Source organism: Talpa occidentalis, unplaced genomic scaffold (genome assembly GCF_014898055.3).
Source record: "Talpa occidentalis isolate TD23 unplaced genomic scaffold, MPIMG_talOcc4v2.1 talOcc4.15, whole genome shotgun sequence".
NCBI classification, from domain to species: domain Eukaryota; kingdom Metazoa; phylum Chordata; class Mammalia; order Eulipotyphla; family Talpidae; genus Talpa; species Talpa occidentalis.
Window position 1 is genome coordinate 36,418,272 of NW_023601543.1, and position 17,099 is coordinate 36,435,370.

At 37.6% G+C, this 17,099-nt stretch overlaps 1 protein-coding gene across 1 annotated transcript in view; it reads right to left on the reverse strand.

The window, feature by feature from the left end:
* The window catches only part of LOC119245581 (protein diaphanous homolog 2), a 711,837-nt gene that overhangs the window by 157,767 nt on the left and 536,971 nt on the right, over positions 1 to 17,099 (reverse strand). The window contains exons 17-18 of the mRNA XM_054695882.1: positions 3,851 to 3,979; positions 2,466 to 2,588 (exon numbers count right to left, since the gene is read on the reverse strand). Of these exons, the coding sequence (XP_054551857.1) occupies positions 2,466 to 2,588; positions 3,851 to 3,979 (252 nt within the window). The remainder of the gene's footprint in view (positions 1 to 2,465; positions 2,589 to 3,850; positions 3,980 to 17,099) is intronic.

Sequence of the window (17,099 nt, forward strand, 5' to 3'; positions counted from 1 at the left end):
CTAGGTTATTCAATGTGTCAGCATAGAGGTATCTGTAGTAATATCTCATGATTCTATGTATTTCAGAAATATCTGTTATAATTTCTCCTTTTTGGTTTCTGATTCTATTTATTTATATTAGAGTTTTCTACCTTTTTTCCCTTAGTTTAGCTAGAGGTCTGTGGATTTTGTTGATTTTTTCAAAGAACCAACTTTTGGTTTCATTGATTCTTTGGTCTGTCTTTGGATTTTTATTTCATTTCTTTCTGATCTCATTTTTATTATTTTCTCACTTCTAGGCTTTTGGATTTATGTGCTCTTTTTCTAATATCTTGAGTTGAGCAGTAAGTTTATTTTAGTTCATTCTTGTATCTTGATGTGGGCCTGTACTGCTAATTACTTTCCACTTAGTATCACTTTTGCTGCATCCCAAAGGTCCTGATATCTTGTGTCTTCACTTTCATTCTTATACAGGTATTTTTTTTTTTAATTTCCTCATTTATCCCATAGTGTTATTCAGTATTCAGTCTTTACATATTAGAGGTTTAGCCTGCTTTCTTCTTATATTTGATTTCTACTTTGATGCTGTTGTAGTCAGAGAGTATACTTGATGTGATTTCAATCTTCATGAATTGACTTTGTTTGTGACACAGCATGTGGTCAATCTTGGAGAATTTCCTGAGTATGCCTTAGTAGAAAGTGTAGTCACTTTCTTGGGGATGCATTATCCTAAAAGCTATTAAACCCATGTGATATAATTCTGCATTTAAGGTTACTGTTTTCTTACTTTCTGTCTGGTTGATCTCTCCATTGGCACAAGTGAGCTTTAAAAATCCCCAACCACTAGTGTATTGCTGCTGATGTCTGATTTCAGATTTAACAGTTACCTTATTTATGTTGATTTTTTTTGGGGGGGTGTATCTATCGATGACTGTTTTGTACTGATCCTTTAATCATTACATACTTCCATTATCAAAGATTTTACTTTTTTATCTAAAATTGTATATAATTTAAGTGTGGCTGTCCTTGCCTTTTCTGGGCCCCATTTGCTTTGTGGAATTGTTTTTTAACCTTTAATCTTTTTTTTTAAAGATTTATTTATTTATTTATACAAGCACTGGGTACAGTCAGAAGTGCAGGAGGGTAAGATAATTCACCAGAGCTAGAACAGGGAACAGAACAGGCAGACTGAAGAAATACACTGCTGAGGGGAGCAGCAGGCACAGCAGAAGAGGTCTGCGAGCCATGTGGGACCCTCGCAGGAGGCCGGGGATCTAACCAGTGCTGCAGTGGCTGCGGGCAGCTTCGCAGTCCAGTGCTCAACCATTTCGCCACCAGGGGAGGCCCTAATCTTGAGTCCATTTATCTTTGGAGATCAGGTGAGTGTCTTGAAGACAATAGAAATCTGGGTTTGTGTTTTGATCCATCTGGCCACTTGATGACTTTTGATTAATAGTCTTTTTAAATTTAGGGTGATAATTGATATATGAGGATTTGTTATTTCCAGCTAAATTTCAGTTTTTTGATTACATCTAAAACATTGTTTACTTTTGTGAGGGATTTTTTTCTTTCATTTATATAGGAGAGCTCCTTTCAATATTTCTTATAAGGAATGTGCAGTGTTTACAAACTCAGCTCTGTTTTTCTGGAAAGACCTTTTATTTCTCCCTCATATCTGAGGAGACTCTTGTATGATTTAGTATTCTTGGTTGGCATTTTTTTATTATTAAGTATTTTGAATAAGTCATCCCTTCTTCTCCTTGACCATAGGGTTTCCTTTAACAATACTGTTAACAGGCTTATGAGGATTCCTTTATAGGCTATCTGCTTTTACCCACTAGCCACCTTTAGTATTTTCTGTCTAGAGCTCTTGGTAGTTACAGAACTATGTGTCTTATTATAGTTCTCATTGAATTTATTATAAGTAATCAGGTATTTTATTAGCTTTATAAACTTTTGTATTTATTTGCCTCCCCAAGTTTGGTAAGTTTACCTCTACTATTTCTTTGACTAAATTCTCTACTCCCTTTGCTCTCTCTTCTGCTTCCGGGATACTCATTATCATTATGTTGCCTTTCTTATTTAAGTGGGTGGATCTTGGAGTGTATCATTTTTTTTTTATTTCTTCATATTTCTCTTTGTACTTCTAACATAATCCTTGGTGTATTATGATCTTCAAGATCACTAATATGGTCCTCCATTTTGTCTAGTCTGCTTCCATAGTTTTAGACAGAATTCTTTTATTTTCTGTATTGTTCTTTTTGCATCCTGAAACCCCATTGTTTTCTTGTTAAAGCTTTAATTTCCAATTATTGTTCAATAATTATATTTCTCAAGTCATTCTCTTTTTTATTTGCTGCATTTTGTTCCATTACTTGAAGTTATTTATCATTAAATTTCTGAATTCTATGTGTGCTAGGAAGATTAGATCTTCCATATGTTTGTGTTGGGAACTCTTGAGAGTTCACTCCTTGTGGCAACATTACCTTGAGCTCTCAAAAGTTGTTGTGTTGTGGGTTTTTTGTTTGGGGTTTTTTGTATGCCTTCTTTATAATTATCAGGTATTCTTCCTAGGCGTTCTATATTCTCCAACAGTAGCATATTGGAAACTTTAGGGCAAACCCAAGAAAGCATGTTACAGAAAGGAAGATACCACTCCTGATTCCACATTGGCCACCATCACGAAAAAGCCCTTTTTTAGTAGGCTCTGTTCACTTTGGTCCACCTGCAATTCCTGACTAAACTCTCTCGAAAGGTAGCTGTGTATTCAATCTTTCTGAAGTCCATTGCTCTAGCAGCCTGTTACTGAAAATGCAATGAGGGATATATGCCCAGAGATGCTATGCTTTCCCAAGTATGCAGCAAAGCAGAAAGCAGAAATAATACCAGTTCCAAGCCACTCCCTCCAGTTGCCTTTACAAAGCAGGCACAGAAAATCGATTGGGCAGAAAGTTTACTGTTTTACAATTTTGCCTATTAATGGACATCTGCTGATGTATGAAGATATTATTTTTGGTTGCCATAATTGATAGAGTAGGGGCTGGGTGTACATGGTGTCTGGTATGTAGAGGCTGGAATTACTGCTAACCATTCTACAAAGTACAAAAGAAAGACTCCATTAAAAAAAGGATTATTGGGCACTAAAGGCCAGTGATGTAAAAGATGAGGAACCTGAAAAGCATATGCTTACTTATCAAATAATTTTAAATTATTAAGTATTTAAGACATGCCAAAATATTTACATAAGAAAATGAAACTATGGTGCCTACCACTGAGCTTAAGAAATAAAAAGCATTCAGTCTTTTTTGTGTATTCTTCCTGGCAGGCTCTTTAAAATATTTTCAAAGGGATTAGTTAAAATATTAACTGTTATAGCTCTATTATATTCTGTTAAAGTGTGCCATGGCATGTTAACTATTCTACATTATGTTGAATTATACTATAACTATCATACAATTTTAATAGATTTAATGACTAGGTACATTTCTACTTCATACCAGAAACCTGGAATTATAACAGAACATTTCAGAGAGCATAAGATAAGTAAATATTTATTCCCTGTATGTAGAAATAAATGCTTTGATTACCTTCTGAGCACATAACATAGAGGAAGTGGTTTTATAGATATAATCAATTACAAAGGTTAGTTATGACTCACTAAATAAGTAGTCAATGATCTTTAGGTAAAAGCAAGCTTATACAATACAAAAAATAAACAGGAAGCTAGTAGGAATAAAAAACAGTACAATAGTCCTCTAATTAATTTCATAGAGGGTATTAGAGATTGTACTCTCTGACCCACATTTCCTTTACACTGAGAGACTTTTGTTTGTTTGTTTGTTTGTTTTTTGTCCAGAAGTAGCTGCCTCACAGCTACAGGTTAGAATGGGAGTTTTGGTGTAATCTTGACTCTCATTTCCTAGATCAGGGTTCTGGAAGCCTCTGTAACCAAAGAGAGCATGCTTTCCAGGTTCTTCAGTGATAAGGGAATTCTGATTATCTAAAAACACCATGTCATTTCATTAGACACAGTGGATCTATAATATGCAAAACCAGAATATTAATGAATCTATAATATAAATGAAAGTACACAAAAAAGCAGAAAATATGATCTTTATGACTATCTCTGTCTCAAATATTTATAAGTGTAGACTAATTTTTCTTGCTTTTAAAATATTCTTGGGCCTCCCCTGGTGGCTGCTGTTGAGCGCTGGGTTGCGAAGCTGCCCGCAGCCTCTGCATCACCAGTTTGATCCCCGGCCACTGGCAAGGGTCCCACATGGTGAGCAGACCTTTCTTGCCGCCCGCTGCTCCCCTCAGCAGTGTACTTCGTGTCAGTCTGCCTGCCTGCTCTGTTCTCCCCTCTGTCTCTGGTGAATTCTCACCTTCCCGAGCTTCTGATTGTACCCAGTGCTTGTATAAATAAATGAAATAAATTTTTAAATAAAATATAAAAAATAAAATATTCTTTACAATTCAATTTGTCCAAGAAATAATAATTGCTAAAAGTTATCTTTTATTTCTTTACAAAAGCCTGGTATCACTGTGTACAAAAATACTATCAGTGAGAGTGACAAACAGAATGCCTGTGTTCATCAACAATAAGAAACAGAGGTGATGAAAAATAGCAGTTATCACATTTGCTTGGAATAGGTATGATTTTAACAACAAACTGAAACTAGCAAACGAAGCCCAAAGAAAATTTCATGGAAGAAAGGCAAGAGAAACATCATTAGACTGTTAGAAACAAAATATGAGAAAGAACAACAGCTCATGGATAAAAGAATTTTAAATTTTAATAGTATGCCATAAAATTATTTATTCTACCATGATGAGAAATGGGAAAGAAATGCTTTATGATGTTGCTATCATTGCTAATGTTTAATTTTCCCTAAATAATTATGAAAATGAAAGTGGTGAATACAAGCTATATTATTTAAGAGAAAATAGTTTCAAATTCTACAGCACTAATTCTATTACTGTCTTAATTGATATACGTGTAGTCATCCAAAGTCATCAACGCTTGTAAAGTACATGAACCCATGCAGACTCACAAACTGGCATAAAATACAGATGGTCAATAGCTACATAAATAGATCAATGATTACAAAGATGAATTGAGGATACAATAACAAGCTCTACTATTGCACAAGCATGAACTTCCTGACTATAAGAATGATTATATTCTAGAACTGGTTAGTTGAGGGAATTTGAAGAACATTTATTTTTCTCTGCCAAATCAATAGATACCCATCCAACTTTGATGACTTATAAGTAGTATTGCCTGGAATCAGGAGAATGAATTGGATGACCTTTGTTTAATTTTAAGCATTTTTATGAGGAACAAATAAATTATATTATCTGGTTTTGAGATGTAAAATGACATTTGGAAAAAACATAATCCCGTGGTTACTTGTAGACCCTATCAGGTACAGTGGTAGAAATGGGTTTCTGAAAAAGTAATTCAGGCAGCATAAGCAGAAATTATCTATTAGGGAAAAAGTAAGCTGAGATATTTCCATGTGTGTATTTCTGATGTATTTGCATGTGGATGTATTTCTGCACTTTCCAGGTATAAAGAAGGGGCACTAGAACTTCATTTCACAGAAGTGCTATAAAGAGAATTGGGTCATTTATAAAAAATACATATATTTAAAAATGAAAGGAGAGGCAGGTTGGAGGAAGAGAGAAGGAGGAAATGATGGGTGGAAAATGAAAGGAGGAAAGGCAGGAATAGGGAAAGCAGGAGGGAACAAATGAAAGTAGAGAAAATGAAGCAGGTGGAGGGAAAGCAAAAAATAAAACACTGGACAGTTCCAGGTGCAGCAGAAAAGCAGGTCTCCCTTAAAAATAAGGGAGAAGAGAGGCCTCCCTGGTAGTACAAGGGGTTAAGTTTCAGCACTATGAAGCTATCTGCAGCCACTGCAGTACTAGTTCGATCTCTTGTCAGGGAGCTACCCACATGGCGCAGCAGACCTCTTCTGTCTCATCCGCTGCTCCCCTCAGTAGTGTATTTCAGTCAATCTGCCTGTTCTGTTCCCCACTCTGTCTTTGGTGAATCCCTTAACCTCCCCACACCTCTGGCCTATATTCCAGCTCTTGTATGCATAAATAAAATAAACTTCAAGAAAATAAAGGAGATCATGAATAAATACAACATTTGCCTAAGGAATACTGGTGTCTGGTATGAAATGTGGGTTGTTTTATGAAAGTACTACAAAACAATAAAAATAACTTCAACTAATTACAACACTGCAAATCAGAATATCAAAAGAAGTCTCTTTTCCCATGATCTCATTCAGGCATTCATCATTTAAAACACTCTCCTGTGCTGGTTTCTGCTGGTACTTTCACCAATATGCTGGATCCTGTTTTCTTATTAAACTAACACCACCCATCCCCTGACCCTGTGTGGTTTCTAGAAATTTAGTCCTTAACCTTCTGTCACACTTTTCGCAATATCAACCTCAATCTCTTTGCTTTTTTCTTTTTAATTTTTTTAAAGATTTTTTTTTTTAATTATTTATCTACACAAGCACTGGGTACAGTCAGAAGCACAGGAAGGTGAGAGAATTCACTAGAATTCTCCAGAGTGGGGAATAGAACAGGCAGACAGGCGAAATGCACTGCTGAGGGGAGCAGCAGGCGGCAGGAGAGGTCTGCGCACCATGTGGGACCCTCAGCCGGCAGCCAGGGATTGAACCAGCACTGCAGAGGCTGCGGGCAGCCTCGCAGCCCAGTGCTCAACCGCCGCGCCACCAGGGGAGGCCCAACCTCAATCTCTTTGATCCTGTTATTCAAACAACCACTTCTTCACAAATGACTCAAAAACTTTATTATATGTTTGAATATTATTTTTTCTCTAATACCAATGTCTTTTAGGGTTTCACTGTACATTTTATTGAAATAACAATTTTCTCCCTATCTCTGGTTTCTTTTTGCCAAGCTGTGTCATATGTTGCAGCAAGAGAAACCTTCCTACAAAAACATTATCATGTCCAAACTCAATAGCTTAGTATTCAACTTGTCTACCAGAGGTCAAAACTCAATGCTTATGAGCTAGAAATGAATCAGAATGGCGAAAATGTAGCAAACTATGGATAAAATGCAAATACTACTATTAAAAATGGTCTTTCCTACAAAGACCAAGGAAAACACAGTATGAGTCACTAAATTACAGTATCCTTTACAATATGACCCTAAATCTTTTATATGCTGTTTTTTAATGCCACCCTATATGAATTCTTAACTTTTTCAGTATATAGAATACTTCTTTCATAGGTCTCAAGCTTTTTACCCAACATTCCCCTTTTTATCCCTTTATCACCTCCCAATTTGATTTTTTTTGTGTGTATGGTAAGAACTTCTTAGGGATTCTCTAAGCAATTTTCAAATATACAGTACAGTAGTGCTAATGATAATATCATGCCGTATACTTACATCTCCATAACTTATTGATATTACTACTGGAATTATATACCCTTGCAGCACTTTCATTCCTCCTCCCCTCCCCCATACTCTTGGCAAACATCACTCTGCTGTTTCTCTGAGTTCAAGCTTTCTTAAATTCCATATACAAGTGAGGTCACTTGTCTTTCTGTCAGACTTCACTTAGCATAATGCCTTCAAGGTGAACCCATATCACAAATGGCAGGAATTCCATCCTACCATTGGCTGAAAATATTCTATTTTATATGTGAACCACATTTTTGTTATTTAGTGGACACTTACTTTTCATGTCTTAGACACTGTAAAAAAATTGCTGCAATGGCATGAGGGTGAAGACTTCTCTACAAAATAATGATTTTAATATCCTTTGGAAATGTATCTAGACATGAGATGGCTGAACCATATGGTAGTTTTAATATTTTGACAAATCACTATACTGTTTAGCATAGCAGCTGTACCAATTTACATTCCTGCCAGTGTACAAGGATTCCCTTTTCTACACATACTCAACAGGACTTGTTAATAACACTTTTCTTTTTGTTTTTTTTTCTTTGTTTGTTTGTTTTAATATTTATTTATTTATACAAGCACTGGGTACAGTCAGAAATGTGGGAGGGTGAGAGAATTCACCAGAGCCAGAGCAGGAAACAGAACAGGCAGACTGACAAAGTACACTGCTGAAGGGAGCAGCGGGCATGGCAGGAGAGGTCTGTTGCGCCATGTGGGACACTCGCCAGCAGTCGGGGATCGAACCGGTGCTGCAGAGGCTGTGGGCAGCTTTGCAGCCCAGCACTCAACAGCAGTGCCACCGGGGAGGCCCAACTCTTTTCTTTTTGATAATAACCAGACTAACACGTGATATCTCTCTGTGGTTTTGATTTGCATTTCCCTGAAGATTTGTAATGTTGAGTACCTTTTCCCTTATGTATTGGGCTTTTTGTTTTCTTTTTAAAAAATGTCTATTCAGGTCCTTTGTTGTTAGATACATAAACTGATTTTATTGAATATGCTTAGTTGTTCTGACAACTTTTGGTATAGTCTTTAATAAGATCATGTCATCTTCAAAGACAGTGTTGCTTATTCTTTTCCAATTTGGATGCTTTTTTATTTCTTGTCACATTGCTCTGATTACAACTTTGTGACTTATTGAATTTCAGTGGTGAAAGTGGGCAACATTCTCTTGTGAAAAGATTTCCACCTTTCACTAATGAGTATGATATTAGCTGTGGGCTTGTCATATATGACCTTTATTATGCTGAGGTAAGTTACTTCTTTAACAAAATTTTTGTGAGGTTTTATCATGAATGAATATTATATTTTGTCAAATGCATTTTCTGCATCTATTAAGATGATCGTTTGATTTTTATCTTTCATTCTATTAATGTGATAATGTGATACATGCCATTTATTGACTGATCTATTGAACCAACCTAGATTCTCAGGAATAAGTGCCATGAAATCATGGTGTATGATCCTTCTGATGAACTGTTGAACTTGATTTGCTAGCTTCTATTGAGGATTTGGTAACTTCCGGTACTAGTTTGTAGTGTGTCTACAAACATTTTGTTTTCACCACTGATATTCAAAAATCACTTACTGGCCTTAGATATTTCTTTCAATAGCTAAAATTAAATTCCACTGGGGCAGATATTCACAGTTGAATAATGATCCCAAAAATCACTGAAACTTAGTATACATAATTTGAAATTAACTCATAGTTATACATATTAAAAATCACCAACCTCAGGATATGTCATCCTTTTTAAATATTTATATGTGTTCCTGTAAGTGTTTTAGGATATGCTGATTTCTTCTACACACTGAATTTAGTGTTGAGCTTAGATTTAGATACTCTGAAATAAAGGAGACATTAGTATTACTAATAAACTTAAATTTTAGACTTGATCTTGCTGGTTAAATAAAAGGTTTGGGGAAATTTTTTGTTAAGATATTTATTCTGCAAAATAACCAAAGTCTATTTGTGTCTAGCAGAGAAGATCCTATTGACCTAGTATAGACGATATAATACTGGCGCTAGTTTTCTGGAAAACAATGCATCCTTAATTGCTTTTGTTGTTTTTAGTGTTATGAGGAGACTTCTATGCCACATGAGTAACAATAATTATGCATGGATGGAGTTTAGCACTATAATCAAATAGAACTTACAACAAAGTTAATCTGATGATACATATTTAACGCGTATGCATTATCGATGTGCTACATGGTAATTAGACATAAATTGTAAATAGCTCCTATGTATGGTAAATTGATGTTACTTTTGCATCACTGAAATAATTATTTCAAGGATGAAAGGAAGAATGAGGCACTGGTGAGTTTAGTCTTTTCTTTTGCCTGAGAGAAGCAGTCTCCTTTGGGTGATGGAAAATTGAATCATTGTTTCAACCCAGGAGCTTCCTCCTTGGCAAAAATACTCAAACATTTGATTTATCTGGATAAACACAAGACTAACTTTAATAGCTCAGGTGAATTACTCATACTTTGTGCCTTGAACCTACCTAAGCAGCACAATCCCAAGCATGCATATTATTATGACAGGTTAAAGTGTTTTCTCCTACAAGCAGAACTAAGAAAATTAGTTATGATTGAGTATTATATGAAGCAAGAATCTTAGAATATCTGGTATTGAGAAGGAAAGTAAAGTGGCTTGAGAAAAATTATCAGTGGCATATGTTCAACCAAAAGAAGACACAAAATTGATGGAGAAAGGATGCGAGGGCTAAAATGCACAAATATGTGAAAAAGAGAAAAAAATAAAAGTTTAGAAAGGAAGAAGAGATGAGATATGTCCCAGTAAGCTCATTTACAGCAAACGGACAGTGTGTGAAAGCACTGGGCATAACATATTTGAGGGGAGCCTGGCAGTATAGATCTACACTTAGTGATTTTCCTTCATTCACCCTCCCAGAGTACAATGCAAGATTCAGCATAATGTAATTTCTCAAACAGTTGTATTGACCACATAGCATATAAGATAAAACCAATAAATTGAAGAATTTAGATATAATTTACTGCAATCTTCAAATTTTAAGCAATTCATACCTCACGACTGGACCAGTTTTACATAATTTACAGAAAGAAACAAATACATATTTTTATGCTACAAAGTTAAGTGAAACTGAAAAAAAATATAAGGTGATACATTTCTATACACACATTTGAAAAGCTTTCTACATATTAGAGGGACATTCATAAGTGAAAATCTCTGTTTCTTAACATTCCTCAGAGAATTCAAAATATGACTTAAAATAATACATGCTTTTAGTGTTACTGCAAAAAAAAACCACTACAGTAGTATTCTGCATATTTATGAAACTGAACCCTACCCCCTCCAGTCCCTATTAAAAAGGAAAAAAATAACAGATCCCCTGCATACTAGAATTAATGATCACAATTTTTCTTTTCACACTAATAATTAAGGCACATGTTTCTTCTTTAGAGCAGAAAAGACTGACCTCTTCACTTGCATGTAACTAGTAAGCTCAACTAGGCTTACAAGTTTGCTCATCATAGCTTACTAGTTTGCTAACATCTCTGTGTAGAAAGATGAGCTAACTTCCATTTGATGATTTACAAAACCATTCTAAACAGGAACATTTTTTTTTTTGGTGGGGATTGGGAATACATTTTTTATTTAGTAAGTCAGTGAAGGAAAAGCTACAATGTCTGACTGGGTGAAATAAATAAATATACTGATTTAAGTCTTCAAAGTGTGGTTATATTTTACAATAAAATGATTATACAGAAAAGGCTACCAACTAACCTTTTCTGTCATGTGGGCATCAAAAGTTTGTTTACACTGTTGTACTTTAAAATTAAAATCTACAACTGAAAAGATAGGGAAAGCTAAATCATATTTAGGAATCATGCTTTGCCCATTCTGACAATCATGCAAAGAATCATGGGACAAAGAGTTTCAGAACGAGTGTGATCCATTCTCCATTTCAACTAAGACAACTATGGACTTACTGGTTGCACAAAGAATACCTTTATTAAATAAAAATGTTTCACAAGGGCACTTGTAACTCTTGAGAGTGATAGATCGTGAAAGAGTTTATATAAACTCATTAAACTTTAGTCCTATAGAAAATAAAAATATCTATATAACATATAATGGGGAAACTTAATTGCAAGCCTATACTAAAAAAAAAAAAAAAAAAGGAGGAATTTCCATTATACATGGCCTACTCAAATAATAAGCATTTGTTCTCCAAGATAGAGAGGCAGTCTGGCCAGGATATGGCAGAATTATAGCATACCTACTTGGTCCTCCTAAAAGCCAAGTAAATTACATGACTCACAAGCAAACAACAATAAGAACAACAACAAAACTACAACAACTATGCCCTTCTGTGATTGCTTACCTCCACAAATTAAACCAGACAGGCCTAGATATACCAAGAATTATAATAATATATTCAATTTTGTATAGTACTTTAGTCTATAAAACACTCTATATGGTTTAATGTTCATAGTGACATTGTAATCTCAGAAAAAGAGACAAAAGTTTAGCAAGCTAAAATAGTTTACCCACAAGAGGCAGAATACTAGAATGGAAATGACAGTGGGCTTTAGAGTCAACATAGACCGTTTTTAAAAATAATAACAATATAGGGTCTCCCTGGTGGCGCAAGGGGTTAAGATGCAACCTATGAAGCAGTCCACAGCCCCTGGCCCGCCAAGGAACAACCCACATGGCAACAGCAGACCTCTCCTGACTTGCCCGCTGCTCCCCTCAGCAGTGTATTTCAGTCAATGCACCTGTTCTGTTCCCTACTCTGTCTCTGGTGAATCCTCTCACCCCCCACACCTCTGGCCAGTACCCAGCTCTTGTAGGCATAAATAAATAAATCTTAAAAAAAACAATAACAAAACAAAACAAAACAAAAACAGACAATTATAAATCAAAGATATCCTGCCTGCAGGGGAGGAGGAGGGAGAGGGATCAGAGGGAGGGAGGGAGGAGCACAGGGAACTGAGGTGATGGTACAGGGGTACATTGGTGAAGGAAATTCTATGGGGAAAACACCAGGGGGGAAGGGGGGAAATATTGTTCAAAAATGAACAATGATGGAAAACAATTTTAAAAAAGAGAACTAGTAAAAGCAAAAAAAAAAAATTAGATTTAAAAAATTAAAAAATAAAATTCAGCACTACTACTCTCCAGTTAATCAACAATATGATTTGACATTGGGCAATCCCTCTAGGCCTAAATTTCCTTATCTGTAAAATTAGGATAAAAGTGCTTACCTCATAGAATTATTGTTCAATAACATAAAGTACTTGATATAATTTGCAAAACATTAAATTTCAAAAAAGGATAACTTTACCATTTACACGTTCATTTTAAACAGGCTATTTAACTTCTTGTCTTTTCTGCTTTCATTATCTATAAAATGATAGTATCTATTTAACAGCATCATTGTGATGATAAAATACATGCAACTTTATGTAACACTGAACAACAGGAAATAGGTCTACCTATGCATGAACTTAAAATTAAGAGGGGGGGGGCGGAGCAACATGGCGGCGAGGAGAAGCTGCGAGTAAGATCTCCCATTAAAAAAAGTTAATAGGGAGGAAAAGCTGCAGGTCCCAGTGAGAACTGGGACACGGAAGATAAACGGGTGACGCCAGCGAACTGCCCGAAGAAGAAGAAAGTGGCCATAAAAGAGGACTAGAAGGGAGGGAAGCGCAGAACCCTGCTCCCCTCCCCCGCCCACAGAGGCGGCACTCTCTGACCAGCAGAGAGGGAGAAAAAACAAACCAAAACAACCAACAAGAACAAACGACACAGCAAGCGGGACTGTGAGTGGAAAGGAACTATTGCAGCCACCACACCCCGTGAACGGGAGCTGTGGAGAACCCCGCAGGATCCGCCGCGGAGGTGAGCAAACGGCTCCAGGCGCCATTGAAGAGAGGCCCCGCCCCCGGGGAGGAGACCAGCACCAGCACACAGCCCCGGGCCACCCAGTAAGCTTGCACGGAAAAGCAGCGCGCTGGAAAAACAGGCGCGGATCGCGGTCAGGATTGCGCGGAACAGCAGCGCGCTGGAAAACCAAGTGTGGATCAGGATCATGCACGGAAAAGCAGTGCAGTTGAAAAGCAAACGCGGATCCAGATCGCAGCTGCCCAGGTCCCTGCGCCTGCGACCTAGGCTTGCGGGGAGACGCGCGGAGGCCCTCACTGAGTGAGCAGGCCCAGGTGCCCAGGCACGGGAGCGGGATTCAAAAGGCGCCATTCCCGCACCACTGAACTGGGCTACAGCCTGAGTCCTGGAACTGAGGGCTTTGGAACTGACACCCGGGGCACAAAACTAGGGGCGTGGGTTCCCCACGATGGTGGGGCACAAGGCAGACACAGCACCCCAAAGCCGTTGAGGTTTACCCTACCATTCCCGCTCTATTCCCTGTCCCACGGGGTGGAAAATCAGCTCCCCAAGGCCTCCAGGAGAGATCTCTGGCGCCACCTAGCGACTTGAAGCCAGCAGAGGCGCCTAGAGGAGCCAGTGGCCAGCTGGGGAGTTAGCCCACGCCGGGCCCCTTCCCACCAGTAGTCTGAGCCCACAGGGGGAGCGAGCACCCACAGCCGGGGCAGACCAGGCGCGCAGAAGAGTGTGCCTGAGACCGGACGCACAGGGAGTGTGTCCCACATCACCATCTTAGAACAGGGACATTTCTTCAGTAAAGACTACCTGCAGAAGGATTCCTCAGGAGCCAGAGGTGAGCGGGGGAAGTTCGCCCACGCCAGACCCCCTCTGGCCTGCAGTCCAAGCCCAGAGGGGGAGCAGGAACCCACCGCCGGGGCAGACCAGGCGCACAGGGGAGTGTGTCCCCACATCGGCATTTTAGAACAGGGACCTTTCTCCAGTAAAGACTGCTTGAAACTGACAGATGACTCCTGGAGGAACCAGAGGAGAGAAGAGAAGCTCACCCAAGATGCCGGCCAGTCCCAACTACACAGTGTCCCAACGCATACGGCAAATTAGAAAACAGACAGTAGGGAGGAGAAGAACCACACGCAACCTAGCAACTCCCCAGGGAAAAAGCACACCACAAAAAGAAAAGCAGCCCCCAGATTGCAACGACAGTAACTTGGAAGAACTTCTGAGCCTTCCAGAAAGAGAATTTAAAATTGCCGTGATTAAAAAACTGACAGAAGTCATAAAGGAAAACAATGATAAGGAAAAAATAATCAACGATCAGAAGAATGCAATTGAGTCCCTAGAGAGGGAAAACAATGGTCAGAAGAATGAAATTGAGTCCCTAAAGAGGGAAGTAAAAGAAATGCAGGAGATCAAAGAATTAGTGGAAGAACTAAAGAATTCTGGGAAAAGCAATGAAAGCAGAATAGATGAAATGGAAGCACGAATAAGTACTCTTGAAGACACAGAAATAAAAAGAACCAAAACAGAAAAGGAAAGAGAAGTACGAAGGAAAAAGAACGAAGAAAGACTTCGGGAACTATCTGACTCCATGAGGAAAGGAAATATAAGAGTTATAGGAATACCAGAAGGAGAGGAGAGAGATGTAGGAACAGAGAAAATATTCAAAGAGATAATTGAAGAGAATTTCCCAAATGTGAAGAAGGAGCTGAAAATTGATATAAAAGAAGCAAGAAGAACACCAAACTTCCACGACGAAAGGAAAAATACAGCAAGACACATAATAGTAAAGCTCCCAAGAATCCAGGACAAGGAAAAAATAATGAAGCTGGCAAGAGGGAAGAAACAGATAACATTCAAAGGAAAGCCAATCAGGCTGACATCAGACTTCTCCGAAGAAACACTACGGGCAAGGAGAGAATGGAGGGACATAGTCAACAGACTCCAAGAAAACAGATGCCAACCAAGAATTCTCTATCCCGCAAAGCTCTCCTTTCTCTTTGAAGAAAGAATATGGACCTTCCCAGACAAACAGAACTCCGGAATTTCATTGCAACTAAACCCCCCTCCAAAAATACTACAAGGAGTCCTAAAGCCAGAACTCAGAGGGACGAATAACAATGAAAGAAGGCCAAAAAAAATTATTAAAAGAATAAATAAATAAAATCAAAGGAAAGACAACACAATGGCAAATACAGATGCTAACATATCAATATTAACTCTAAATGTAAATGGACTAAACTCTTCAATAAAAAGACACAGAGTTGGCAGCCTGGATTAAGAAACAAAACCAACCTTTGCTGTCTCCAGGAACACATTTAGCTACAAAAGATAAAAATAGGCTCAAAGTTAAAGGATGGAAAACAATCCTACAAGCAAATGGACCAAAAAAGAAAGCAGGAACAGCTAGACTTATATCAGATAAAACAGATTTCAAACTCAAAAAGATAAAAAGAGACCCCAATGGTCACTACATTATGATCAAGGGGACAATACTTCAAGAAGAAATAACACTCATTAACATATACTCACCAAACGAAGGAGCACCAAAATATATCAGACAACTGTTATTCCTCTCTGAAAATAGACATCAGAGAAAACCATACGTAGTGGGAGACTTCAACACACCACTATCACAATGGATAGATCAACAAGACAAAAAATAAGTAAAGAAACCAAAGCTCTAAATAAGGACCTAGAGCAATTGGGCTTAACAGACATCTATAGAACACTAAACCCCACCCAAAAAACGGAGTACACATTTTTCTCAAGCGCACACGGATCATTCTCCGGATCGATCACATACTGGGGCACAAGACAAACATCAACAGATACACCAAGATTGAAATCATATCAACCATCTTTTCTGACCATGAAGGCATCAAACTAGAAATAAACCATAAAACGAAGGCAAGGAACTTCCTACCTCATGGAGATTAAAAACCACACTACTGGAAGACCACTGGACTAATGAGGAGATCAAAGAAGAAATTAAAAATTCTTTGAATTGAACGACAAGGAGGACACCAATATCCTAAATGTATGGGATGCAGCAAAAGCAGTAATAAGAGGAAAATATATAGCAAAGAAGCTCACATCAAGAAACAAGAAAGAAATCAAAGAAACAACCTAATCTCGAAGCTCAAAGATCTAGAAAAAGAACAACAAAAAACCCCAAACCAGTAGAAGAAAAAAAATAATAAAAAAACCAAGCAGAAATAAATGAATTGAAACTAAAAAAACAATCAAAAGATCAATGAAACCAAGAGCTGGTTCTTTGAAAAAATCAATAAAATAGACAAACCCCTAGCCAGGCTCACAAAGGAAAAAAGGGAGAAAGCACAATAAACAGGATCATCAATGAAGAGGAGAAATCACAACGACACAGCAGAAATCAAAGAATAATCAGTAACTACTATGAACAGTTATATGGAAACAAGTTAACAATCTAGAGGAGAGGACAATTCCTACAACTCTACAATCACCCAAAGCTAAAAAGATAGATAAAGAAGAAATAGAACACCTAAACAGACCAATTACAAGCGGCGAAAGTGAAATGGTAATCAAAACCTCCCCAAAAACAAAAGCCCAGGACCTGATGGATTACAAATGAATTCTACCAAACATTCAGAGACGATTAGTGCCTATCCTTCACAAACTTCCAAAAAATTGAGAAGGAAGGGACAATACCAACACGTTCTATGAAGCCAACATTACACAACAACTAATAAAAAAACCAAACAAGACAACAAAAAAAGGAAAACTACAG